Here is a 27,129-nt window from a genome sequence, read left to right as displayed (position 1 = left end):
AAAGGAATATAAGAAATCACCCACTCTTCACAACACTGTAAATCAACTACACTTCAATAAAAATTTAAAAAAAAATCAGCCACTCATTTTATAGATGAGGAAGGTACATCCAGGGAGATAAAATATACTGTAACATTACACAAGTAGTTACAAAAACAGTCCCAAATCCCATCTAGGGTGTTTTGACTAAGAGAGATGTGGTCTTCCCCCAAACCTGAACCTTCTTGAATAGCTCACATTTTCATACTCTAGGCTTCTAGATAAGTGGGGTCACACCCACTTCCCCATTTTGGAAAGATTTCCTATGTTTAAAAATCATAAAAAATAGATACTAGCTATTTCGATACCTCCTTGTACAAAACTAAGTTCCAGACAGAATGGCTGTCAAAACAGCATTGCTCTCTTAGAATAGCTTATACTAAAATGTTTTCACACTGCCTTAATTTTCTCTTTAAAAAATATCAACTTTAAAAATAACCACAAGACTTGTTTGAAACCTGATTCAAACAATCCAGCTACATAACTCTTTTTCGAAACCAAAAGGGAAATCTGAATCCAGACTGGGTATTATATTAGATGGTGTTAAGTTGGGGTAAAGATGATTGCTTGGTGTGATAATGGTTTTGTGGTTGTATTAATAATAATAATAAAGTCCTTAACTGTTAAATATTCGAGTATTTATGGTGAAAGAATATGCTTAGCATTTGCTTTAAAATATTTCAGAAAAAAAAAAAAAAAGAGTAAAAGGGCAGAGAGAAAAACAGATGAAACAAGACCAGCAAAATGTTGATAGGTATACTGGGGTTCATTATACTCTAGTATTTTGGGATATATTTAAATTTTTCCATAATCAAATGTTTTAACGTACCTCACAGGGCTAGACTGTTATAATTAAATATCATAAAATTATATTAAAGTTACTATACCATAAGGTAATTTATCTAGAAAATTAAATCTGGAATATAATAAATGAGTTAACTTTGACATATATTAAGAGCCCTAGGGACTTCCCTGGTGGCACAGTGGTTAAGGTGCAGAGCAACTAAGCCCATGCGCCACAACTACTGAGCCTGTGCTCTAGACCAGCGAGCCGCAACTTCTGAAGGCTGCATGCCTAGAGCCCGTGCTCCACAAGAGAAGCCACCGCAACGAGAAGCCCGTGCACCACAACGAAGACTAGCCCCCGCTCGCCAAAACTAGAGAAAGCCCGCGTGCAGCAACCAAGACCCAACACAGCCAAAAATAAATAAATAAAATAAATAATTTTTTTTAAAAGAGCCCTATACTTTAAGTATACTTAAAGCCCACATACCCTTTTCTCAAAGTACCTCCCCCCACAGGAAAAATTCCTTTGTTTCAGAAATATTTCTAATAAGCTTTACTATATAGTCCAAAACAGATATCAAAGCTCAAATTAGGGGTGGAAAAAAGATGGGTATGGTAGGCTCAATGAGGGATGAAGCAATTTATGAAAACGAGATACAAGGTGGGGGGAAAAAAGTGTTGTCCAGACGATCACTACCTAATGTGAAGATCCGTCTTAAACTTCAAACATCTATAATTATTATTATCCCACAAAACTCCCATCCCCAGTAGGTTACCAATCCTATTAACCACAAAATTCTCTTGGATTCTCTTCTTCACTTTCAGTATCTTCAGCTTTTGACCCTCATCCCTCTGTTGGTCACAAGGCTGCCTGCCACATGGCACAATTCTATTCACATTATATACTATGGACTTGTGCTTCAGGAGGCACCCTTACAGGGATTATGGTCTTGCCCCTGGGCTATACTTTAGATGCCCTAAGTAGCCTGGAACCTCCCTGTCGTACTCTCAACCCATCCTTCCCATAGTCACTTAATTTTCTCAACAAGAAATGTAATCTTGCCACTGTCCTACTAAAAAGTCATCTGCGGCTCCCCATTATTTACAGGACCATCTAGAGACCTGCTGCATACAATCCACCTTTAATTTACTTTTTCTATCTCTGCTCCTGATACTACTCATAAGTTCCCCCAACACACACACACACACACACACACACACACACACACCCTCTTCCAGTTTCTACCACTCCAAAAAGGTCACTATTCCGAAATACGTATGTTGTTTAGCATCTCTATACTTTTGTTCCACCCACTGTCTGCCTAGACTGAGCCAGCTGTCAGGAAACTCCGACTTTTGTGGACTCTGAAAGCATATTACCGACACTGCAGGTGGTTATCTTTAAATAGCTTTGCACTGCAGTTCTTGTGTGAATACTGAGAGCACGGGCTGTAAACTCCATTTTTGTTTACAAAACTGTTCCTACCGAAGTGCCTTGCCCTATTCTAGGCTCTCACATGTGGCATCTCATTCCCCAACAATGTCAAAGTGGTATTTAATGAACTGATTATTTTTAAAAGGTCCAACCTACAAAAGTAACTTAAGAGAATCTACCCTATTAGAGAAATCTGTTTTTATTCTACATCTTGTTTCCCTATCTCTCCTATGAGAATGTAAGTTCCATGAAGAAAGAAAGTTTTGTCTTTTTTTTCTCTCAAAACATAGAATAGTACTCCCAGAAGAGAGAATGGTGCCTGGCTTGCAGTAGGCACTCAAAATATTTGCTCAATAAATAAATACATTAAAAATTTTAATTATTAAGCTTCAGTGTGTTCCCTTTTGAGCATGTGTAAGAGACACCTAAGAAATATGATCCTTTTAGGGACTTCCCTGGTGGTGCAGTGGTTGGGAGTCTGCCTGCCAATGCAGGGGACACAGGTTCAAGCCCTGGTCTGGGAAGACCCCACATGCCTCAGAGCAACTAAGCCCGTGCACCACAACTAGCCCGTGTGCAGCAACAAAGACCCAATGCAGCCATACACACATACATAAATACGTTTACTAAAAAAAAAAAAATATGATCCTTTTAATTATTCCTAGAAACAATTACATGAACAAGAGAGTAAAAATAAATTTTAAAAAGTATAGATGACTGATATCATAGGCTAAGATGTTTGTTAACCTTACCCTCTCCAAAGAAACTTTAAAAAGAACTGGTGTCTCATTTAAAAAATCTATTGACTATATATCATCTCTTCTTAGTTTACCCTGTAATGGAAATGTTTACTAAACTGATTAGTCAATAAAAGGACGAAAGAAAAAGTAAGTCAGAGAACCTAGCTAATTAAAATCACTAAGTTTTGATATTTCAAAACATGAAATTAAGAAGTCTTACTATTTCTCTAACATATTGAATACCGATAAATTTAATATATTCATATATACTCATTCAACAAATATTTATTGAACCCCTACCATGTGCCAGCCACTGTTTTAGGTTCTAGGGATACAGCAGTGAAAAAGAACAAACATTCCTGCCCTCAAGGAGCATTCAAATGAATTCTAGAAGCAGCCTTGCTGATAACAGATACTATTTGCTGTCATAAGTTAGTAAAAGCAAACTTAAGAACTTGAAAAACAGTAATCTGATACCATTTACTACTGTAGGGACAAAACAGGCCTTAAAACTCGAAATTTCTAAAATGATTTTAATCCTCCAGTAAAATAAAAAAATCTTATTGAATAAATCTCAGTTGCAAAAGGCAATATGAAAACACCTGAACTTTAAATGTAGTCAAATATTATAGTGAATAAACATAAACTCTTGCCAAGAAGACTTACCAGTGTAATATAATTGTCAACAATAAAGAACCCGGGCTTCCCTGGTAGCACAGCAGTTAAGAAACCACCTGCCAATGCAGGGGACACAGGTTCGAGCCCTGGTCCAGGAAGATCCCACATGCCGCAGAGCAACTAAGCCCGTGAGCCACAACTACTGAGCCCACATGCTGCAACTACTGAAGCCTGCACGCCTAGAGCCCGTGCTCTGCAACAAGGGAAGCCACCGCAATGAGAAGCCTGCACACTGCAACGAAGAGTAGTCCCCCTCGCTGCAACTAGAGAAAGCCCACGTGCATCAACGAAGACAACGAAGACCCAACACAGCCAAAAATAAAATAAACAAATAAATTTTAAAAAAATTAAAAAAAAACAATAAAGAACCCCTACCCACTCTAAATAATAAGAAACAAATTCTTATTTCACCATAGGAAAGATAACATTCTCTAGCAACAAAGTGAAACAACAGCTGGTAAACTTGAAACACAGACTTGGTGGTCCAACCAGGTCTACATGTATCAGACCATACACCCTGTTCCCAGTCTTACTGACTCCAACAATGGGCAGGCCAGAAGAATAAAGCCCCATTCAAAAGCCATAGTAACTCATCACAGCGAGGAGGAAAAGGGACAAAAAGGATGAAATTAAAGACCCAAGTAACTGTACAATGAAAGAGCAGATCCTTCCTAGTTATGAAACATTCCCCATAAAAACATAACAGATGGGACTTCCCTGGTGGTGCAATGGTTAAGAATCCGCCTGCCAACGCAGGGGACACAGGTTCGAGTCCTGGTCTGGGAAGATCCCACATGCCGCGGAGCAACTAAGCCCGTGTGTCACAACTACTGAGCCTGCGCTCTAGAGCCCATGAGCCACAACTATGGAAGGCTGTGTGCCTAGAGCCCGTGCTCCGCAACAAGGGAAGCCACCGCAATGAGAAGTCCGCGCACCGCAATGAAGAGTAGCCCCCACTCAACGCAACTAGAGAAAGCCTGCACGCAGCAACAAAGACCCAACACAGCCAAAAATAAAATAAATTAAAAAAACATAACAGGGCTTCCCTGGTGGCGCAGTGGTTGAGAGTCCGCCTGCCGATGCAGGGGACATGGGTTCATGCCCCGGTCCGGGAGGATCTCACATGCCGCGGAGCGGCTGGGCCCGTGAGCCATGGCCGCTGGGCCTGCGCGTCCGGAGCCTGTGCTCCGCAACGGGAGAGGCCGCAACAGTGAGAGGCCCGCGTACCGCAAAAAAATAAAATAAAATAAAATAACAGATGAAAATCTTAATCTGTATAAAACTAGTACCTAATTCTGGAGATAGGTTATTAACATTAAACACACAAATCAGTGGACAGAATGAGTTAATATAAACATTCTGACCACCAAACATAATTTACAGTTTTCATTTGAATATGTAAGAATACTCTACAGGTCCTGGAACAAATTAAGCAACATTAGACTCTTAAAACAGTTTTAAAACTGTCTAACATCTTAACCACCCCCATGTCCAACTCCTCCCTTTTGGGGCTGGACAAACTGATAACATTATGACTGACCCAAGGCACTAGCTCAAACAAGGACAACTATATCAACTTAGGTACACACCAAAGAAGTGTAAATAACCTTTTTTTTAAGGCTCTGGCTAAAAGGTGACCTTGACCTGGAAGACATTATGCTAAGTAAAATAAGCCAGATATAAAATAACAAAATTGTATGATTCTACTTATATGAGGTACCTACAGTAGTCAAACTCATACAGAAAGTAGAAAAGTGGTTATCAGGGGCTGGAGGAAGGGGAGGAATGAGGAGTTTAATGTGTACAGAGTTTCAGTTTGGGAAGGAAAACGTTCTGGAGATGCACTGGTGATGATGATTGTACAAATATGAATATACTTAATGCCACTAAACTGTACACTTAAAAATGATTAAAATGGTAAACTTTGTTATGCATTTTTTAACCACAGTTTTTTTTAAGGGTACTTGAGTGCTACTAGAACAGAAAGGCGAAACACCTCTAGTTATTAAATTAAGGTTTGGCATGGAGATTTGACTTCACAGTCTTCCACTGGACTTCCAGCCTCAGTGCTCCCACATATAAAGCTAATGTAAAAAGCACAGTGGCCTCACAACAAGAAAAAAGTTCAATACGAAAATCAACAAACTTTCTTTCTTAGATCAGAGAATTGAGGTCACAGGGCAAATTGCACACCAAAATCTGAGAGACAGGCAAATACAAAGAACCACAAGCTGAGGTCAGTTACCAAGGAGCAGAAGCTGCTGGAGCAACTGGAAGAAACACTTAAATGGTAATTTGGACAAACTGCTGGAAGCTACGAGTAGACTAGCTTGAGACCTAAGACCTCTCATGGAGGTTCAGGCTTCATAGGCCCCCACTTTCTTGGGTTTTACCTCAAGGAGCTCCCTGAGGTTTTCTTTTTTTTTTTGGCCATGGCACACAGCTTGCAGGATCTTAGTTCCCTGAGCAGGGACTGAACTTGGGCCACAGCAGTGATAGCACTGAGTCCTAACCACTGGACTGCCAGGGAATTCCCTGCAACCATTTTCAAATACACTCAGGAAAGTAAGCACTGATAGCAGTCCTCATTAACAAAGGCCTGCCCTCCAAGACAAACTACCTTATCAGAGCTTTATCTAAGCCTGGAAAGGGCAATTCATCAACTCCAGCCCCCTCTATCCTTCCTGTCTCAAGTAAGGGGAGAAAAAAAATTGTTACGGCTAAGAAACACTTCTGAAGGTCACAGCCCAGGGACTCAGGCACACTTACAAAACTGAGATTTAATCATAAAATGATATAGCTTTCCTCTCCCACACCTTACCACCACATCAACCAGGCTCCACTACGATGACAGTGGATTACAAATGAGAGAGCTGCAAGACACATTCTATTTAAGGAGTTCTTAGAGAAACCCAAGGATAATGGGAGAGGGGGAGAAAACTGAAGTCTCTGGGACCTAAAGCAGCAGAAAACATTAAACACATCTCTGAGCTAAAGTTAGATTAACATAACACCTCACACTAAAAACTTAACTGTCAGTTCCTATTTTCTGATATTTCATGCCTAACTTTCAACAAAAAAATTACAAGCCATGCCAAAAGGTAAGGAAAAACAGACTGACGAGACAAAGCAACCATCAGAACCAAACTCAGATATGATGCAGATTTTGAAATATGAGGTAGTAAATTTAAAATAACTAGGATTAATATCTTATGGGCTCTAATGAGAAAAGTAGAAAATGTGCAAAAACAAGTAATGTAAGCAGAGAGATGGAAACTCAAAGAATTAAAAGAAAATGGTACATATAAAAAACACTGTAGTAGAAGTAAAGAATGCCTTTAATATACTTATCCACAGACTGGACACAGCCAAGGAAAGAATCAGTGAACATGAATATATATCAATAGAAACTTCCCAAATTGAAATGCATAGACAAAAAAGGATAAGAATAACAGAACAGACCACTCAAGGACTGTGGGACAACTGCAAAAGGTGTAATATAGGTGTAATGGAAATACCAGAAGGAGAAGGGAGAAAAGCATAAAAGAAACATCAGAAGTAATAATGGCTGAGAATTTTCTAAAATTAATGACAGATACTAAAAAACAGATCCAATAAAGTCAGAGAACACCAAATAGGATAAATACCAAAAGATCTATACCAGGCATATCACAGTCTAACTGCAAAATAACAAAGACAAAAAGGAAATCCTGAAAGAAAACAGAGACAAAAAACACTTTACCTGTAGAAGAACAAGGAAGGATAAGAATCACTTTGGACTTCTCACACACAAACAGGAAGAGAATAGAGTGAAATATTTCAAGTGCTGAAAGAAAAAAGCCACCAACCTAGAATTCTGTATCCAGCAAAGTTATCCTACAAAAGTGAAGGAGAAATAGTCTTCCTTAGACAAAAACTGAGGGAGATTGTCACCAGTACACCTGCCTTGAAAGAAGTGTTCAAAGTTCTTCCAAGGGGAAGAAAATAACATAGGTCAGAAACTCAGACATATATATAAAAGAATGTCAAAGAAAGACAAGAAAGTAAATCTTTTATTCTTCTTTCTCTTAATTCATCTAATAGACAACTATGTGTATGAAGTGCTAATAGCAACAATGTATTGGGTGATTATGGTACATAACACAGAGGAAATTAACAACATCATAAGGCACAGGAGGGAGGAATTGGGAATACTCTGTCATAATGTACCTGCTCTACCCATGAAGCAGTATAGTAATATTCTAAAGCAGACTTAGACTAGTTGTAAATGTATATTGCAAACTCCAGGCAACCAGTTTTTTTTTTTAATGTTTAGAGAAGTATAATAGATATACTAAGGAAGAACAGAATGTAGAATCATATAAAATAGTCAATTAAAGCTAGAGAAGGCAGAAAAAAATAAAAAACAAACAAGTACAACAAATAGAAAATTACAAACATAAGAAATAACAATCCAATCCTATCAAAAATCACTTTAGATGTGCATGATTGAAATAAACCAATTAAATGACAGAAACTGTCACTGTGGATTAAAAAAAAAGACCCAAATATTTGTTGTCCACAAAAAACCCAGTTTAAACATAAAGAAAAGGAATGGAGGAAGATATACCATACTGACACTAATCAAACAAAAGCTAGAGTAGCTGTACTAATTTCCGACCAAGCTGACTTAAGGACAAGGAAATTATCAGGATAAAGAGTGGTATTACATAATAATAAAGGGGTCAATTCTCCAGAAAAACTTAACAGTTATCTTTAATGTGTATGCACTTAACAACAAAGCATCAAAATACATGAGGCAAGAACTGAACTGCAAGAAGAAACAAGACAAGTCCACTATTACACTTGGAGACTTCAACACCCCTCCATCAGTAATTGACAGGCCCAGAAGACAGAATATCAGTAAGGATATAGCTGAACTAAACAGCACAACAATCAGGTGGATCTAATTGACATTATATTGGGTTGGCCAAAAGGTTCATTTGGTTTTTTCCATAAGATGGCTCTAGTAGTGCTTAGTTGTCTTTAACCTCATTCGAAACAATTTTGTTAGATTGTATTGTGACAGCTGTCATACCAGCAAGCCTTTAAAAAAAAATTTATCAAAGTTGGTGAATTTTTGTGTAGCCATTTTAATACGGAAGATGGAAGAAAAAAAGCCACATTTTTGGCATGTTATGCTTTATTACTTCAAGAAACGTTAAGAATGCAACCGAAACGCAAAAAAAGATTTGTGCAGTGTATGGAGAAGGTGCTGTGACTGATCCGACGTGTCAAAAGTGGTTTGCGAAGTTTCATGCTGGAGATTTCTCTCTGGATGCTCCACGTTCGGGTAGACCAGCTGAAGTTGATAGTGGTCGAATTGAGACATTAATTGAGAACCATCAACGTTATACCACGCAGGAGATAGCCGACATACTCAAAATATCCAAATCAAGCAATGAAAATCATTGGCACCACCCTAGTTATGTTCATCTCTTTGATGTTTACGTTCCACATAAGAAGCAAAAAAAACCTTCTTGACCATATTTCTGACGTGATTCTCTACTTAAACATAAGGAAAATGTTCCATTTATAAAACAAATTGTGACAGGTGATGAAAAGTGGATACTGTACAATAATGTGGAACAGAAGACATTGTGGGGCAAGCGAAATGAACCACCAACAACCACATCAAACACCATTCTTCATCCAAAGAAGGTGATGTTGTGTATATGGTGGGATTGGAAGAGAGTCCTCTATTATGAGCTCCTTCCGGAAAACCAAACGAAAATTCCAAAAAGTACTGCTCCCAATTAGACCAAATGAAAGCAGCACTCGACAAAAAGCATCCGGAATTAGTCAACAGAAAATGCATACTTTTCCATCAGGATAACCAAGACCGCGTGTTTCTTTGACGACCAGGGAAAAACTGTTATAGCTTGGCTGGGAGGTTCTGATTCATCCGCCATATTCACCAGACATTGCACCTTCGGATTTCCATTTATTTTGGTCTTTACAAAATTCTCTTAATGGAAAAAATTTCAATTCCCTGCAAGACTGTAAAAGGCACCTGGAACAGTTCTTCTTTGCTCAAAAAGATAAAACGTTTTGGGTGGATGGAATTATGAAGTTGCCTGAAAAATGGCAGAAGGTAGTGGAACAAAACGGGGAATACGCTGTTCAATAAAGTTCCTGGTGAAAATGAAAAATGTGTCTTTTATTTTTACTTAAAAACCGAAGGGACTTTTTGGCCAACCCAATAGAATCCTTCATCCAACAACAACAGAATACACATTCCTCTCAAACTCATACAGAACATTCCCCAAAATAGGACATATACTGGGCCTTAAAACACACCTTAAAATAAATTTTAAAGAACAGATCACACAAAGTATGCTCTCAGACCACAACTGAATTAAACTAGAAACCAGTAACAGAAACATAGCTGGAAAACCCCATAATACTTGGAGTTTACACAACACACTTCTAAATAACACACGGGTCAAAAAAATCTCAACAGAAATTTTAAACTATTTTGAACTAAATGAAAATGAAAATACAACCCATGAAAATATGTAAAATGCAGTGAAAGCAACAGTTACAAGGAGAATTTATAGCATTGGGTGCATATATTAGGAAAAAAGATCTAAAATCAATCATCTAAACTTCTACCTTAGGAAACTAGATATAACCTAAAGAAGCAGAATAAAAATACAGCAGACACCAATAAAGCTGAACACAAGAAAACAGTATAACAACACAACAGGGAAAAAAAATTAATGGAACCAAAGCTGGTCCTTTGAAAAGATCAATAAAATTGATTTGACAGAGAAAAGACAAATAATAATATCAGAAATCAAAGAGGAGTCAAAACTACTAATTTCATGGACATCAGAAAGATAGTAAAAGAATATTAAGAACAATTCTATGCCCACAATTTTGATAACTTAGTTGAAACGGACCAATTATTTGAAAGACACAACCTACCAAACCCACACGAGAAAAAAATGGATCATCTGAATAGACCTGTATCTACTAAAGAAATTTAATCAATAATTAATAACCTTCAAAAGAGAATGAACCAAATTCAGACAGTTTCACTGGTAAGTTCTACCAAACATTTAAGAAAGAAATGATGCCAGTTCACTCTAAGCTCTTCCAGGAAATAGAAGCAGAGGGAACACTTCCTAACTCATTCTATGAGGCCAGTGTTATCTTAATACCAAAACCAAATAGAGACATAACAAGAAAGGAAAACTAAAGATCAATATATCTCATGAACATAGATATAAAAACACTCAACAAAATATTAGCAAATTAAATCCAACATTGTATAAAAAGAATTATACACCACAACTAACTATTCCAGGGACACAAGGCTAACTCAACATTCAAAAAATTAATAATGTGATCCATCACATCAACAGGCTAAAGAAAAATCATATGATCACATCAACAGATGCAGAAAAAGCATCTGAAAAAATCCAACATCCACTCATGATTAAGAAAACAAAAACCCTCTCAGCATGCTAGAAACAGAACTTCCTGAACTTGATTGAAAAACATATACAGAACTATTCTACAGCTAACAACATACATAGTGTGAAAACCTAGATGCTTCTCCCTAAAGATTAGGAAAGAGATAAGGATATTTGCTCTTATCACTTTGTACTCAACACTGTACTGCAGACTCTAGCCAGGAAAATTAGCTAAGAACGAGAGAGATAAGAGGTACTCAGATTGGAAAGGAAAAAGGAAAACTGTATTTACAGGTGACATGATCTTATATATAGAAAACATTAAAAAGTCCACTAAAAAACTATTGGAACGGGGACTTCCTTGGGGTGCAGTGGTTAAGAATCCACCTGCCAATGCAGGGACACAGGTTTGAGCCCTGGTCGAGGACGACCCCACATGCTGCGGAGCAACTAAGCCCGCACGCCTAGAGCCCGTGCTCCGCAACAAGAGAAGCCACCGCAATGAGAAACCTGCGCACCGCAACAAAGAGTAGCCCCTGCTCGAGGCAACTAGAGAAAGCCCATACACAGCAACGAAGACAAAACGCAGCCAAAAATAAATAAATTTAAATAAATAAATAAATAAAAATTGTTCACTTAAAATGATTAAAAAAAAACTATTGGAATGAATAAATGGGTTGAACAAGGTTGCAGGATACAAGACCAATATAAAACAATTGTCTTTCTGTAAACTTGCAACAAACAATCTGAAAATGAAATTAAGAAAACAATTCTGGGGGGCTTCCCTGGTGGCACAGTGGTTGAGAGTCCGCCTGCCGATGCAGGGGACGCAGGTTCGTGCCCCGGTCCAGGAAGATCCCACATGCTGCGGAGCGGCTGGGCCCGTGAGCCATGGCCGCTGGGCCTGCGCGTCCGGAGCCTGTGCTCCGCAACGGGAGAGGCCACAACAGTGAGAGGCCCACGTACCGCAAAAATAAAAAAGGAAAATAAAAAAAAAAAAAGAAAACAATTCTGGGGCTTCCCTGGTGGCACAGTGGTTGAGAGTCCGCCTGCCAATGCAGGGGACACGGGTTCGTGCCCCGATCTGGGAGGATCCCACATGCCGCGGAGTGGCTGGGTCCGTGAGCCATGGCCGCTGAGCCTGCGCGTCCGGAGCCTGTGCTCCGCAATGGGAGAGGCCAAAACAGTGAGAGGCCCGCGTATCGCAAAAAAAAAAAAAAAAAAAAAAAAAAAAAAAAAAGAAAACAATTCTGTTTATAACATCAACAAAAAATGAATAAATTTAACAAAAGAAGTGTAAAACATACTCTGCAAACTACAAAACATTTTTGGAAGAAATTAAAGAAGATCCACATAAATGGAAAAACATCCCATGTTCAAAGATTGAAATGCTTAATATTAATATGGCAACACTACCCAAACTGACCTTTTAGATTCAATCCAATCACCAACAGAATCCCAGCTAACCTCCCATAGAAACTGATAGGCTAAGTCCAAATATCATACGGAATTGCAAGAGACCTAGAACAGACAATCTTGAAAAAAGAACAAAATAAGAGAACTCACTTCCTGTTTTGAAAACTTACTACAAAGCAAAGGTAATCAAGACAGTCTAGTACTGGCATGAGAACAGACATACAGACCAATGCAACAGAACTGAGGGTTCAGAAATAAAGCCACATGTCTATGGCCAACTAGCTGTCAACAAGGGTGCCAAGATCATTCAATGGGGAAAGAATAGCCTTTCTAACAAACGGTGCTGGGACAACTGGATAGGCATATACAAAAAAAATGAAGCTGAACCCTTACCTCATACCATTATCATTCATTATTATATATTAATGTATTATATATAATTAGTGAATATATGTTATATTAACATATTCATAGAATTATAGCATTATTCATAAGCCAAAAGGTGGAAAGAACCCAAATGCCCACTAACGATGAGGGGATAAATAAAATGTGATATATGTATACAATAGAATATTATTCAGTCTTGGGCTTCCTGGTGGCACAGTGGTTAAGAATCCGCCTGCCAATGCAGGGGACACGGGTTCGAGCCCTGGTCCGGGAAGATCCCACATGCCAGAGCAACTAAGCCCGTGCACCACAACTACTGAGCCCATGTGCCACAACTACTGAAGCCCACATGCCTAGAGCCCGTGCTCCACAACAAGAGGAACCACTGCAATGAGAAGCCCACGCACCACAACAAAGAGTAGTCCCCACTCGCCACAACTAGAGAAAGCCCACACACAGCAATGAAGAGCCAACGCTGCCAAAAATAAATAAATAAAATAAATTTATCTTAAAAATAAATAACCGATTAATTCGAACATGACATGAAGGAATTTTATTCTAGAAAAACTTTTAATTCACTTCTCAAGTTTACAAAAGACTGATTTCTTTCCTTCTATATTTCAAGCAAAACCAACCTATTTTCATAATACAAGTAGCAGCTTAAGGAAAAAAAAAACCTGTGTAGGAAGCTATTTACTTTGCAAGAAAATGAGACCTAAAAATCAGAATTTCCCCTGTAATTTGGAAATGTTTGGTAACAATCTCAGAATATTCTTGGTTTTAAGAACTTAGCTACTGAAGTTTTTGTTTTTATCCAACAGAAAAGAGCTCACATTCAGCTTTGTTATGATTCCTTTACTAACTAATCAAAATTAAAACACATATCTATTTCTAAATCATGAAGTAAAATATTTACATTTGGCTCCTTTAGTGAACTGCTTTACATAAATTGACTCAAGTCAATACCGGAGACATACGAAATCAGTACAGTAGGTCCTCCCGATGTGAAACCCACAGATACAGTGGGCTGACTGTACTACGCCATTTTATATAAGGAACCTGGACATCCAGGGATTTTGGCATCCATTGGAGGTCTTGGAATCAATAGCCCCCCCAATCCCGCCCCCACTCTGGGATACCTAGGGACGACTGTATAAAGCCACTGTTATCTCCCACCTTCTTCAACTACCATCCCATCTTTGCAGGCATATAGGTTAATGAAATATTCCAAAACTATCACACTGTTTTTTCTCCTTTACTTTCATCTCCTAGGAAAAGCATGACCCACCACTAAGTCAGTATAAGTAGAAGCCTGTTATTCCTCCAAATCAAACACTGTTTAATGTGATTTTCAATTGACAGAATAAGATTATTTACATCAGGAATCCTATATGGAAACTTTATGAATGAAAATTAATAAAGACATTTAGATTAGAAACCACTAACTAGGTGTGTAGCCTGAGGTCCTCCTTACCATTCTGTGGCTTCAGTATCTTACCCACAAAGGAGGAAATTCTATTAGTTCAGAGATTACAAATATACAACACATGTGGGCTGCTACTCGCCCTCTGAACAGCCACTACTAATTGATAAGAGATCAAATAAGAAATGGCACCTAAGGTGAAACTTGCTAGACAAGTGATCTAAGCTTCCTTCCCCTTCTAACATTCTGTCTGTGACCTACTTGGAATCAAATACATTTGCAGTGAACAGCTCAGACACAGATAGAAACAATATACACAAGCTAACTTAAGGAGTCAGAGCCTCAAAATACAGAAATTCTTTATCATCTTTAAATGTACAGACTTTCTTTTTTTAAAGAATAAGTCACAAAAAAAAAGAATAAGTCACTATTTATACATTTCTCTATTTCAGATGTAAATTGCTGGAAAATAATCAAGTCTAAGTGGAAAAACCTTAAAATACTATATCTTTCTCAATTTCCAACTTGTGTCAAATAGTGTTCTTTATCATGAACTACATTCTTGATACTCAGGCATGCTTGAACATGCCTGAAGAGATCCCTATGGAAAGAATATTGAAAAGCTTCCTGAAAATCAACCAGGAATGTTTGCCTTATTACTTATCTCAAGTAGGATGCATATCCAGTTACAGATTTACACAGAACACGTAAAGGTGAACACCCTGACAGATGTTTAGACAATTACATAATTCTGTCAAAGTGTTATTTCTAGCACCTTCATGTGGCCTTCTGAATGTCTAAAGCCTACTCCTATAAAGCCCTTCCCCTTAAGTGCTCCACTACAAATTTCCAATTCCTCCTTCTTGGTTCCTATCAAACTCTCATTCCCTCAGCCCAACTTTCAACTGTTAGAAAACTACTCTGACTCAAGCGGGAAAAAAAAATTTTTTTTCCTGCTTTTGTTCAGGGGAGAAAGTCAAAGTCAGGGAGGGGAGGGAAATAATTGTCTGGTACCATCAAAAAGTGAAAATGTGTAGAGAAAGGGTGATTCATCAGTCAAAATAGAAAATAAGTTCTTACTATGGGCCAATTATCGTGCCAGGCATGGGAGATATGGTAACCAAGATAAAGCCCACTCCTGACAGTAAACTAGCCAGGAAAAATAAGTAACTAAAGTAGTATCAATGAAACATAGGACCTGTGCCATATGGTCATAACACAGCCTTAGAAACCAAGGAAGGCTTCCTATGAAAAAAGATTAGCCAACAGTACAGCAACATTTGAGAGATAACACGACATACTCGAGGAACTGCAAAAACTATAGTCTACCTGACATACAGAGACAAGGGATGAGCCTCAGAGATCATGGAAGACCATGGAAGTCACTTTAAGGAACTGAACCTTATCTCAAAAAGTAAGTCTCTGAAGGAGACTTATTTGAGGAGCATAAGTATACCTTTACAGAAGTCTCTATCAGCCTACTTCACCCACTGTTGTAAAGGCGACTGAGAAGGGGAAGGAAATAACAAAAAGCGAGAGACTGAACGGTGCTTCAGAGACTTTAGCGTATACTCAGACATCTTAGGTTAGAGCTACAATGCTTGGAACACAGGTGCTCAATCATATGCCTCAATATGTACCACATGCAAAAAGGAATTATGGAGATGAAGAAGAATCAAGAGCTCAAACAAACTTACATTACTGTCTTAACTGAGAAGTCTTATCAAGAACTGTATTTTCGTAAAATTAAAGATACAGCTCTTACTGTTTTTTGTCTACTATTTTTAAACAATATTGGTTGGTAATTTTTGTTTTTAACTCAGTTCAATTTAAAAGACACTATTCACCTTGTTATACATATATCTAAGCATGAAGTCCAGTAGAAATGATTTCCCTTTACGAAAAGCTCCTGCCACGGATACCACTACTATGTTAAGATCTCGTATGTGCTCCTGTAGCAATATCTGCTCCAAAGCTTCTTCATCAAGCTCAAAGTTATGGTCATCTTCATGTGCAAGAACAATCTGTACTGGACATGGTTTCTTCATAACCTCATCAGAGTTTACTAGGTCATCATCTTCATAATTCTCACCTAGAGTTAAAAAAGAGAGAAACAGGTTACCTTAATTCCTGCATTCTAAACTTTTCCTAAAGGATCACAATGAAAGCAAAATTTCAAATAACTTCTCCTCCATTATAGGTCATTTGGAAATAGTTACAAAAAGTGATGCTCAAACACACACTGGATTTCTCACTCCCTCTATAATAGGACCAAGAATACCAGTCAGTTTCTTACTATATAGAGAGATAAGCAGGAATACTAAGTAAGGCCTCTATCTCAATCAGGTCTTAACAGCTACACGTGCGCAACAGCTGTTCTGAACACTGTGTGATTCTATAAACAACTTTTGCTACTGTATGCACATGCAAACCAGATGTAGTGAGTGGAAAATCAATTTCACCTAATAATTCAGATTCCAATTTCCCTATAGGCATCACCTGGAAATTACTCCAAGTTACAAAGATTAAAATATACATATAAATTGTAAACATTATTTTTCATTCTGAAACTTCAAGGGTTAAGGTCCTAAGAAATTTCCAAAAATGACACACGATAAAGCTAATGGTTCCCTAATTTAATAAGAGTTACCTAAAAGGATAGCATTCCTTATTAAAACAAAGCACAGGATTAATGTTTTAGTGGAAGACATAAGAAGAACAGTCAACGAGGTGCAGAGATTTCATCTGTCTCTAGGGCCCTTTTTCACCAAACACCACAGACACCCCTTCAAAATTATATAGCTCCTAAAAAACAGCTATATAAACTCGTTTGTTCACCCAGCACACCAAAAGAAGTTAACCTTTGCAGAAGAACTTTACTGAATAGTGATGAAGAAATAACTATAGAATATGTAACAGGTGAGAGAGTTTTTTAAAGTTTAGGTTTGTGTTTTGTTTTCTGGTTTTTGTTTGCTTGTTTGTGGTACACGGGCCTCTCACTGTTGTGGCCTCTCCTGTTGCGGAGCACAGGCTCCTCCGGACGCGCAGGCTCAGCGGCCATGGCTCACGGGGCCAGCCACTCCGCGGCATGTGGGATCCTCCCGGACCGGGGCACGAACCCGTGTCCCCTGCATCGGCAGGCGGACTCTCAACCACTGAGCCACCAGGGAAGCCCTGTTTGTTTGTTTTTAAACCCACTTAATAGCTAGTTTCAGAGACTATGTACCTTGTCTGCCTTTCTTCCCTATCAATTGCTTGATCCCACTAGCAACACTCCTGGGGATCTTATCCTCTCCCACATCAACATTTTTAAGACTCTCCCCTTGAGATTGTCTACTAAGTGCCAGTTTCCAATCTAAGGAGACATACGGTATCTACCGTGTTCAATGCAATGACAGCCCCTCCTCACCGAGGAGACAGCCAGTCCACTAAGGAGTGGCACATTATTAGTGCACCAATACCTTATCCACACAAACACTATTCTCAGCACGAAGATTATATACTTACATTAATGAATTTTTAATTTCTTTACAGAAAGAAACATCTAGCTTATTTGATTTGCAAAGACTATTAGAGTCTTTACCTTCACATCACAAGGCACATTTAACTGTACAAAGCAAAATCAACACTATTTCAAAAGCTGTTGCAAACAGTAACAATATAATGTAATATAAAGAGCAGTCAGTTTCAAAGGAGAATTTTTTAAAGTAAAAGCAAACAGTATTTAATTAAAAAGGATATTATCACTGCTTGTTTCAATGCTATACAGATATAGCCAGGTATGCTATTTGAATGCACAAAAAGTAAACCTTCCAGGAAAAGTACAACATAGTTAAATTCCAATTTAATATATTACCAAACAGTATGCAAATTGTGTGATTAAAACCTTCCAAACCTATTAGTGGTTAAGAATGAACCAGGAGGGGCTTCCCTGGTGGTGCAGTGGTTGAGAATCCGCCTGCCAGTGCAGGGGACATGGGTTCGATTCCCAGTCCGGGAAGATCCCGCATGCCGCAGAGCAGCTAAGCCTGTGTGCCACAACTACTAAGCCTGTGCTCTAGAGCCCACAAGCCACAACTACTGAGCCCACGTGCCACAACTACTGAAGCCCGCGGGCCTAGAGCCCGTGCTCCGCAACAAGAGAAGCCACCGCAATGAGAAGCCCGCGCGCTGCAACGAAGAGTAGCCCTCGCTCGCCGCAACCAGAGAAAAGCCCGCATGTAGCAATGAAGACCCAACGCTGCCAGAAGCAATAAATAAATAAAATAATAAAATAAATAAATTTTTTAAAAAAAGAATGAACCAAGAAGCAAAACGGCCTAGATGCGTGTCATTTAACTTCTCTATGCCTGCTTCCTCATCTGTAACATGGGGATAATAATAGCACCTACCACATTAAGTTGTCATCAGGATTAAATGATTTGAAATGTGCTTGATACATCGTAAGCATTACAGGTGCTTGTCATTAAGGTGACAGTAATTCTAAAATAATCAATCCTACAGAAAAGCTTTTATTTACACCTTAAAATGCTAAAACTCTACAGTGACCTTCAATTGACCTGTGTAGCTGTGTAACAACATCACCATCTACCCATTTGCAGGCACAAACCTGAGGGCTGTCCATGATACATCCCTCCTTTTCCTTACCCCTAAATCTAACCAATAACGAAGGTCTTAAATTTGTCTTCATTCAAAATCTTCTGATACCATCCCTATTCTCATCATCACCACCATCTTATCTCACTTAAGGTGGTATCGAACTGGTCTCCCTTCTTGCCCCCTCCTCCAAACCAATCCTCACAGAGTAGAAACTGAATAATACGGTTAAATGTAAATGTGATTAAGTTACTCTCCTTAAAAATCACTGCTACAGAGCATTAACAACTAAAATCCTACATATGCCTCATAAAATCCTGTACTCACTGCCAAATCTCTCCTGCCCCATTTGGTGTTATTTTCCCCTGTGTAAACTACCAATAGACAAGCTAACCTTTTTTCAGATCCTTATGCTATTAAGCTCTTTCTAGACCCTTATTTCACCCATGATATTTCTCTGCCTGGAATACTCTTTCCCATGTTGTTCCCCTAATTAATTCCTTAAATCTCAGTTTAAACGTCATGTTCTCAGGAATATCTTCCCCCAAGGTTCCTAACCAAATTCAGTCCTCCTACACTCCCCCAATTTTAATCCACCCATCATTTGAATATTTATGTAAGTACTTATTTATTACATGTCTCCCCTCCTAGACTGCCAATCCTCTGCTTAAAACCCTCAATTAGTTCCCCACCATAACCAGAAAATAGAGGGAAAAAAAAAAAATCTTCTACATCCCTTACCATAGTCTCCCCAGTTCTGTGTGATCTGGCCCCTGCAATCTGCCCTTCTTGCTGTTCCTTGAACAGGCCAAACCTGTTTCCCACCCCAGAATCTTTGTCCTGTGTTCTCCCCTGTCTGGAATGCTCTGTCCCTAGAAATTTACGTGGCTTGCTTCTCCATCATCTAGGTCTCAGTGCGAATGTTAATCTCCTCCATGTGGCTTTCCTCAACCACTCAGTCTAAATTACAGACCCCTCTCCATCACTTTAACAAAACAGGGTTTTTTCCCACAGCCCTTTCCAGTATTTAAAATAACTTTTTTCATTTGTTTACATGTGTGCCTTATATCTCCCCCTCCATAGAAAATATGTGCCACAAAAATAAGGATCCCAGTCACCCTACTGACCACTCTCTTAGTACTTAGAACATGCTTGGCACCTAGCAGGTGCTTAATAAATATTTCTTGAATGAATGAAATTTACATATTTTACTCAGGAGTTTTACACATGTCCCTACCTGTTTTATAAGCAAATTTGACATTCACATAATTAGTTTGGGGAAATACTTCTAGCAACTCAAGAGTAGTATATTTATCACAAAATTACAATTAAAAGTATGAAGTTCTACCAAGTAACACATTTTAATTAAAAAGAACTCAAAATTAATAAGTGCTAAAGTATCATAATGACCAAATTTGGAGATTGCTGATTTTGTTAAAACCAACAAGTAGTCTTATTCTTAATGTAAAGAAAGCATTAGTTGGTTTCTTAAAAATAAAAATAAACCATTTGGCAGGAAATCTTTGCTACCTTAAAATTTCACCTAAATTAACTGACTACAGTGGCCAGTTTTCTTTTATTAGCATGAATAAAGATAGATACTGCAGATATACAGGCAGCATATTTGTCACTATTTCTAGTCAACAGACCTCTAAAGGGAAGTGTAGCGAATATGTTTCACAGGTATCATGGAGTACAATGACATGATTCAGCTAAATTTACTCCCCCATCATAATTTCCCTACTAAATTTGGACGAACTACAGATAAAGTACTTCATTCATCAAACACTGATATAGGCCACCATATAAAAGAGAATTATATGCAAATTTCTTTAGAATACCTATAAATATTAATACTCTGTGATCACCTACAATTGGAAGTCTTTTTAAATTTAGCACTAAGATCTTAAACTGAAATTAAATTCTATGTAGAGAACAGTGATTTTATTTCCACTCTTTAATGCCAAGAGATTGCTGGAAAAAGAGATTTCAGCCCTCCAACAGGTTTTCCTAATTCACTGTTCCAAGTCAGTTCTCCCCGACGTGGATCTTTCAGGGTCAAAGCTGAAAGACACATACAGACAATCAACTCAAATATTTCTCCATACCTTAACACTAAGTATACTTAACCTATTTACCACAAGGCCTACAAAAAGACACCGTCTTGGTAAAAAAGTGGGGAAAGAGAGATGACTAGGTGGAACACAAGAGGATTTTTAGGGCCGTGAAACTATTCTCTATGATGCTAATGGTAGAGCTGTATCATCATACATTTGTCAAAACCCATAGAATATACAACCCCCAAAGTGAACCCTAATGTAAACTACAGACTTTGGGTGATAATCAGGTGTCAATGAAAGTTCACTGATTGTGACAAGTGTACCACTCTGGTGTGGGATGCTGACAGGGTGAGAGGCTGCAGGTGTGTGAGGACCGGGGGTGGGGGGGGTCAGGGGTTGGGGGGTGCGCATGTGTGCGGCCAGACTCTACTTTGTGCTCAATTTTGCTGTGAACTTAAAACGGCTCTAAAAAATAAGTCTATTAAAAAAAAAGAAAAAGACACCTGTCTTTTTTTATTGCTATTTAATCATACTTTATCTTAATTCATACATTCAGCACACATTCCAACAGGAAAATTTACACTTCAGGACCAACCTAGGTATATTTGCAAACTTCAATCTTAATCATAAACTATGACAATAAAAAGGTGCTACAAATCTGCATTACAATGTTACTAACATTAGATTATATCAACCCAAAACTAAACTTGTAGAAAGAGAAACAAAAGTATTTCACTTTTATTATTCACATTCCAAATAAAAACTTGTAACAAATTTTTATGGATAGTAGCCTGGACTCAGTGCACTCAGTCTATCTATAAAAATTAGCTATTCAGTGCTTCCCTGGTGGCGCAGTGGTTGAGAGTCCGCCTGCTGATGCAGGGGACACGGGTTCGTGCCCCGGTCTGGGAAGATCCCACATGCCGCGGAGCGGCTGGGCCCATGGGCCGTGGCCGCTGAGCCTGCGCGTCCGGAGCCTGTGCTCTGCAATGGGAGAGGCCACGGCAGTGAGAGGCCTGCGTACCGCACACACAAAAAAAAAAAAAAAAAAAAAAATTAGCTATTCAACAAAAGCAAAGTGATATTTTGATGTCTGGTACTTGGACCTCAACATTTATACTCCATAACAAAATGAAAATAGTATCTAAGTATTCAAAAGTTTAATCTAGCACATATTTTAAAAAGCCTTAAAAAGGTTATACCATGGTAAACCTATTTGTAGATATTTATTATAAGAAACAAAGATGCTAACACAGATATATAAGTTGGTTTATCAGTGTTATTTATGGTAGTAAAAATTAATGCTAAATGTCTTTTTTAATATTTATTTATTTATTTATTTGGCTGTGCCGGGTCTCAGTTGTGGCATGTGGGATCTTCACTGCAGCACACGGGATCTTTTTTTTTTTTTTTTAGTTGTAGCATGTGGGATCTAGTTCCCTGACCAGGGATAGAACCCAAGGCCCCAGCATTGGGAGTGCGGAGTCTTAACCACTGGACCACCAGGGAAGTCCCTAATGTTAAACTTCTTAAAACTGGAAATTGGCCTAATATATTTTTTTTAAATAAATTTATTTATTTTTGGCTGCATTGGGTCTTCACTGATGAGCGCGCGCTTTCTCTAGTTGCAGTGAGCAGGGGCTACTCTTCATTGCGGTGTGTGGGCTTCTCATTGCGTTAGCTTCCCTTGTTGCAGAGCATGGGCTCTAGGTGTGCGGGATTCAGTAGCTGTGGCCCACGGGCTCAGTAGTTGTGGCCCACAGGCTCTAGAGTGCAGGCTCAGTAGTTGTGGCGCACAGGCTTAGTTGCTCCACGGCATGAGGGATCTTGCCAGAGCACGGCTCAAACCCATGTCCCCTGCATTGGCAGGCGGATTCTTAACCACTGCACCACCAGGGAAGTCCCGGCCTAATATCTTAACTACATATTGACATATTATGCAGCTTTAAACCACATGCACACATTTAAAAAATCAAAGATAGTCTTCAACTCAGGGGAAAAGGCAAATCACAAAGTAATACAAATCTTCCCCAATTCTGTTTTGCCTTGTTTTTAAAAACACAGGTACACTTGGGAGTTGGGGGGGAGAGAGAAACAACATTTGAGGCTTGTTCTTCCAGTCATTAGAGTAACTGCTACCAGACTGGTTGTCTGCCACAAACTATAAATCTAAGCAAAATATACGAGGCACCTTTTTTCAAGCACTGGACAACAGGCAGAAGAAGAGTAATCCTTGAGAAAAGGTCACACACACACACGCCTCCCATCCACTGCCACACTCTGCTAAGAACAATTTCCTAAACAGCGTGGGGAACCAAAGCACAAGCAAAGATCTGAGTTCAGGACTACTAAAAGCAGTTGGAAGCTGTGCAGCAGGACAGAGAAAAAGGAACTATGCAGAGGTAGAGCCCAGAAGTCCTTGGTCAAGGGCGATAAGCTTCACAGGTGCAGAGGAACACACTATGCAAGGCTTACCAAAAAGCAGCAACTACAGGGTTTTAAGAGGAACAGAGATACCAGAAGTCAAACAGTACTGGGACACTGTGGCATTTTGGCCCAGCCATGATGAATAGATGAACACTTCAGGCATCAAGCTGAAACACCAGAAAGGCCACATCTACAAATCAAAGACGATGTTCTAGAGTAAGGCCTACTGAAGATCCACCCAAACAAAGCCTAATACTAAGACTTGAAAAGAGGGGAGACAGTTTGGAGATTTAGTGCCCCCCAAGTTAGGAGGATTGCCTCTAAGCTTCCCACAGATCCACACTAAAAAGTATAAAGCCAAGCCTCCAAAAGCTCAAGAGCAATTAGTAACTGAACTGCAAGTAACAACAAAAACTAGCTAGATAACAGAAACCAGAATCTCCACACTGTGTAACATAAAGTATATGAACAGAAATTATTAGAAATGCAAAGAAAGAAGAAAATGTGGCCCACAGTAAAGAAAAAAAAGCAGTTGATAGGGCTTCCCTGGTGGCACAGTGGTTGAGAGTCTGCCTGCCGATGCAGGGGACACGGGTTCATGCCCAGGTCCGGGAAGATCCCACATGCCGCGGAGCAGCTGGGCCCGTGAGCCATGGCTGCTGAGCCTGCGCATCCGGAGCCTGTGCTCCGCAACGGGAGAGGCCACAACAGTGAGAGGCCCACATACCACACACACACAAAAAAAGCAGTTGATAGAAAGCAATCCTGGGACTTCCCTGGTGGTGCGTCGTTAAGAATCCGCCTGCCAACGCAGGGTACAAGGGTTCAATCCCTGATCTGGGAAGATCCCACATTCTGCGGAGCAACTAAGCCCATGCACCACAACTACTGAGCCTGAGCTCTAGAGCCCGCAAGCCACAACTACTGAGCCTGCGTGCCACAACTACTGAAGCCCGCGTGCCTAGAGCTTGTGTTCCACAACAAGAGAAGCCACTGCAATGAGAAGCTCGCGCACCAAAGAGTTGCCCCCACTCACCACAACTACAGAAAGCCTGCGCACAGCAACAAATACACACACAGCCATAAATAAATATATAGATAGATAAATAAATAAATGCAATCCTGCAATGGCCCAGATGTTCAACTTAGCAGATAAAAGCTTTTAAGAAGACATTATAAATATGTTCAAGGATTTAAAGGAAAATAAGTTCTTAATAAGTGAATACTTAGGAAGCCTCAGCCAATAAACGGACTATTAAAAAACAAATGAATATTCTAGAACTGAAAAGTACAAAAATTAAAATGAAATAGTCACTGGATAGACTTAACAGCAGATTGTAAACAGCAGAACAAAGGGTCAGTGAACTTGAAATCAGACCAAAGTTCTCTAATTCAAAGAAGAAAAAGAAAAAAGAATGAAGAAAAACTAACAGAGTCTCAGGGACCTGTAGAGCTACATCCAATATGCACTTAGAGTCCCAGAAGGAGAACAAAGAGAAAAAATACTGAAAAAATATTTGAAGATATAATAGTCAAAATGTTACTAAATTTGATGACAGAGACTTACAGATCCAAGAAGCTCAGCAAACCTCAAGTAGGGTAAACACAAAGAAAACCACATCAGTCAGACTGCTAAAAACCAAAGGTAAAGGGAAAATTTTTAAAGAAGTGGTGTGGTGGGGACTTCCCTGGTGGCGCAGTGGTTAAGAATCCACCTGCCAATGCAGGAGACATGGGTTCGAGCCCTGCTCTGGGAAGATCCCACATGCCGCGAAGCAACTAAGTCCATGCACCACAAGTACTGAGGCTGCGCTCTAGAGCCTGCGAGCCACAACTACTGAGCCCGCATGCTGCAACTACTGAAGCCCGCGCACCTAGAGCCCGTGCTCCGCAACAAGAGAAGCCACCGCAATGAGAAGCCCGTGCACCACAGCAAAGAGTAGCCCCCACTCGCTGCAACTAGAGAAAGCTCAGGCACAGCAACGAAGACCCAATGCAGCCAAAAATAAATAAATAAATTTATATTTTTTAAAAAAAGTGGTGTGGTGGAGGGAATAATTCAAATGACTGCTTCTCATCAGAAGCAATGGAAGCCAGAAGACAATAAAATGATATCCTTAGAGTGCTTAAAGAAAAAAAAGAATGTCAACTCAGACTTGTATATTCAGTGAAAGTATTATTGAAAAATGAAAGCAAAATAAAGACAATGAGCAAAAGAGCTAAGCAAATTTGTCACCAGCAGATGTGTACTACATGAGATGCTAAATGATGTTCTTCATTCTTCAGGCTGAAAAGAAATGATACCAAATGGAAAGTCTCTTCATTCCCTCCTATAGTATGCAAAGTAGTAAATAAATGGGTACAAAAATAAAAGACTGGTTGTTTCCCCCAAGTAATTTCCTTAAAAGATAACTGATCATTTAGAAGAAAAATAATAGATTGTAAGGTGGGGTTTTTAAAAATTAAGACAAATGTTGTGGGACAAGTAATTAAATTCATTCTAAGGTTATTATGATTTTGAAGTGGAAAGTGGTAAAAACACTGATTCTAAATGGACTTTGATACATTAAAGATACATACTGTTAGCTCTAGAGCAATAACTAAAAACATAAAGAGGTATAGCTAAATAAGCCAATGAGGAACCAAAATGAAATATTAAAAAATATCCAATTAACCCAAAGAAAAAACAAAAGGAACAAATGGAAAAAAAATAGGAAGATGGCAAACTTAAACCCAACTAAATCAATGATTACATTAAATGTAAATACACTAAACATTCAAAAAAGACAGAGATTGTCAGACTGGATAACAGAAGCAAAACTATATATTGGGGCTTCCCTGGTGGCGCAGTGGTTGAGAGTCCACCTGCCGATGCAGGGGACGTGGGTTCGTGCCCCGGTTCGGGAGGATCCCACATGCCGCGGAGTGGCTGGGCCCGTGAGCCGTGGCCGCTGGGCCTGCGCTTCGCTGCGGGAGAGGCCACAGCGGTGAGAGGCCCGCATACCGCAAAAAAAAAAACAACAAAAAAACAAAAACAAAAAAAACCCTACATACTGTGTATAGTAGGGGCACTTTTTTTTTTTTTTTTTTTTTTGCGGTACGTGGGCCTCGCACCGTTGTGGCCTCTCCCGTTGTGGAGCACAGGCTCCGGACGCGCAGGCTCAGCGGCCCCGGCTCACGGACCCAGCCACTCCGCAGCATGTGGGATCCTCCCGGACCAGGGCACGAACCCGCGTCCCCAGCATCGGCAGGCGGACTCTCAACCACTGCACCACCAGGGAAGTCTGAGCAGGGGCACTTTTAATATAAAGACAGAGATAGGTTGAAAGTAAAAGGTAGGAAAAAAGATACATATGCAAATAACCATAGGAAAAATGGTGCTGCTATATGAATGTCAAAGTAGACTTCAAGAGTAAAAGTACTTCTAGATATAAAATGGGTCAACATCAGAAAAACATAATAACCCTAAATAAGAGATTTAAAATACATGAAGCAAAAATTTAGACAATTAAAGAGAAAAATAGACAAATGCATAATCATACTTGGAGATATTAACAACCCTCTCTCAGTAACTGCTATAAGGAGACAAAAAATTACCACTAAGACTATAGAACAGATAGCCCTGTCCACATGATAGATGAGCCACATGTAACTTAGTTTTCCTTAGTCACTAAAAAGTAAA

At 39.2% G+C, this 27,129-nt stretch overlaps 1 protein-coding gene across 3 annotated transcripts in view; it reads right to left on the bottom strand.

Moving 5' to 3' along the window:
• The window catches only part of ATL2 (atlastin GTPase 2), a 63,694-nt gene that overhangs the window by 17,128 nt on the left and 19,437 nt on the right, over positions 1-27,129 (bottom strand). For all 3 annotated transcript variants that reach the window (XM_060026791.1, XM_060026790.1, XM_060026792.2), the window contains exon 2: positions 16,212-16,456. In XM_060026791.1, coding sequence (XP_059882774.1) covers positions 16,212-16,456 — 245 coding nt within the window. The remainder of the gene's footprint in view (positions 1-16,211; positions 16,457-27,129) is intronic.

Source organism: Delphinus delphis, chromosome 12 (genome assembly GCF_949987515.2).
Source record: "Delphinus delphis chromosome 12, mDelDel1.2, whole genome shotgun sequence".
Classification (NCBI taxonomy): domain Eukaryota; kingdom Metazoa; phylum Chordata; class Mammalia; order Artiodactyla; family Delphinidae; genus Delphinus; species Delphinus delphis.
Note: the sequence above shows the minus strand (reverse complement) of the source record. Positions and strands in the feature narration are given on the sequence as shown.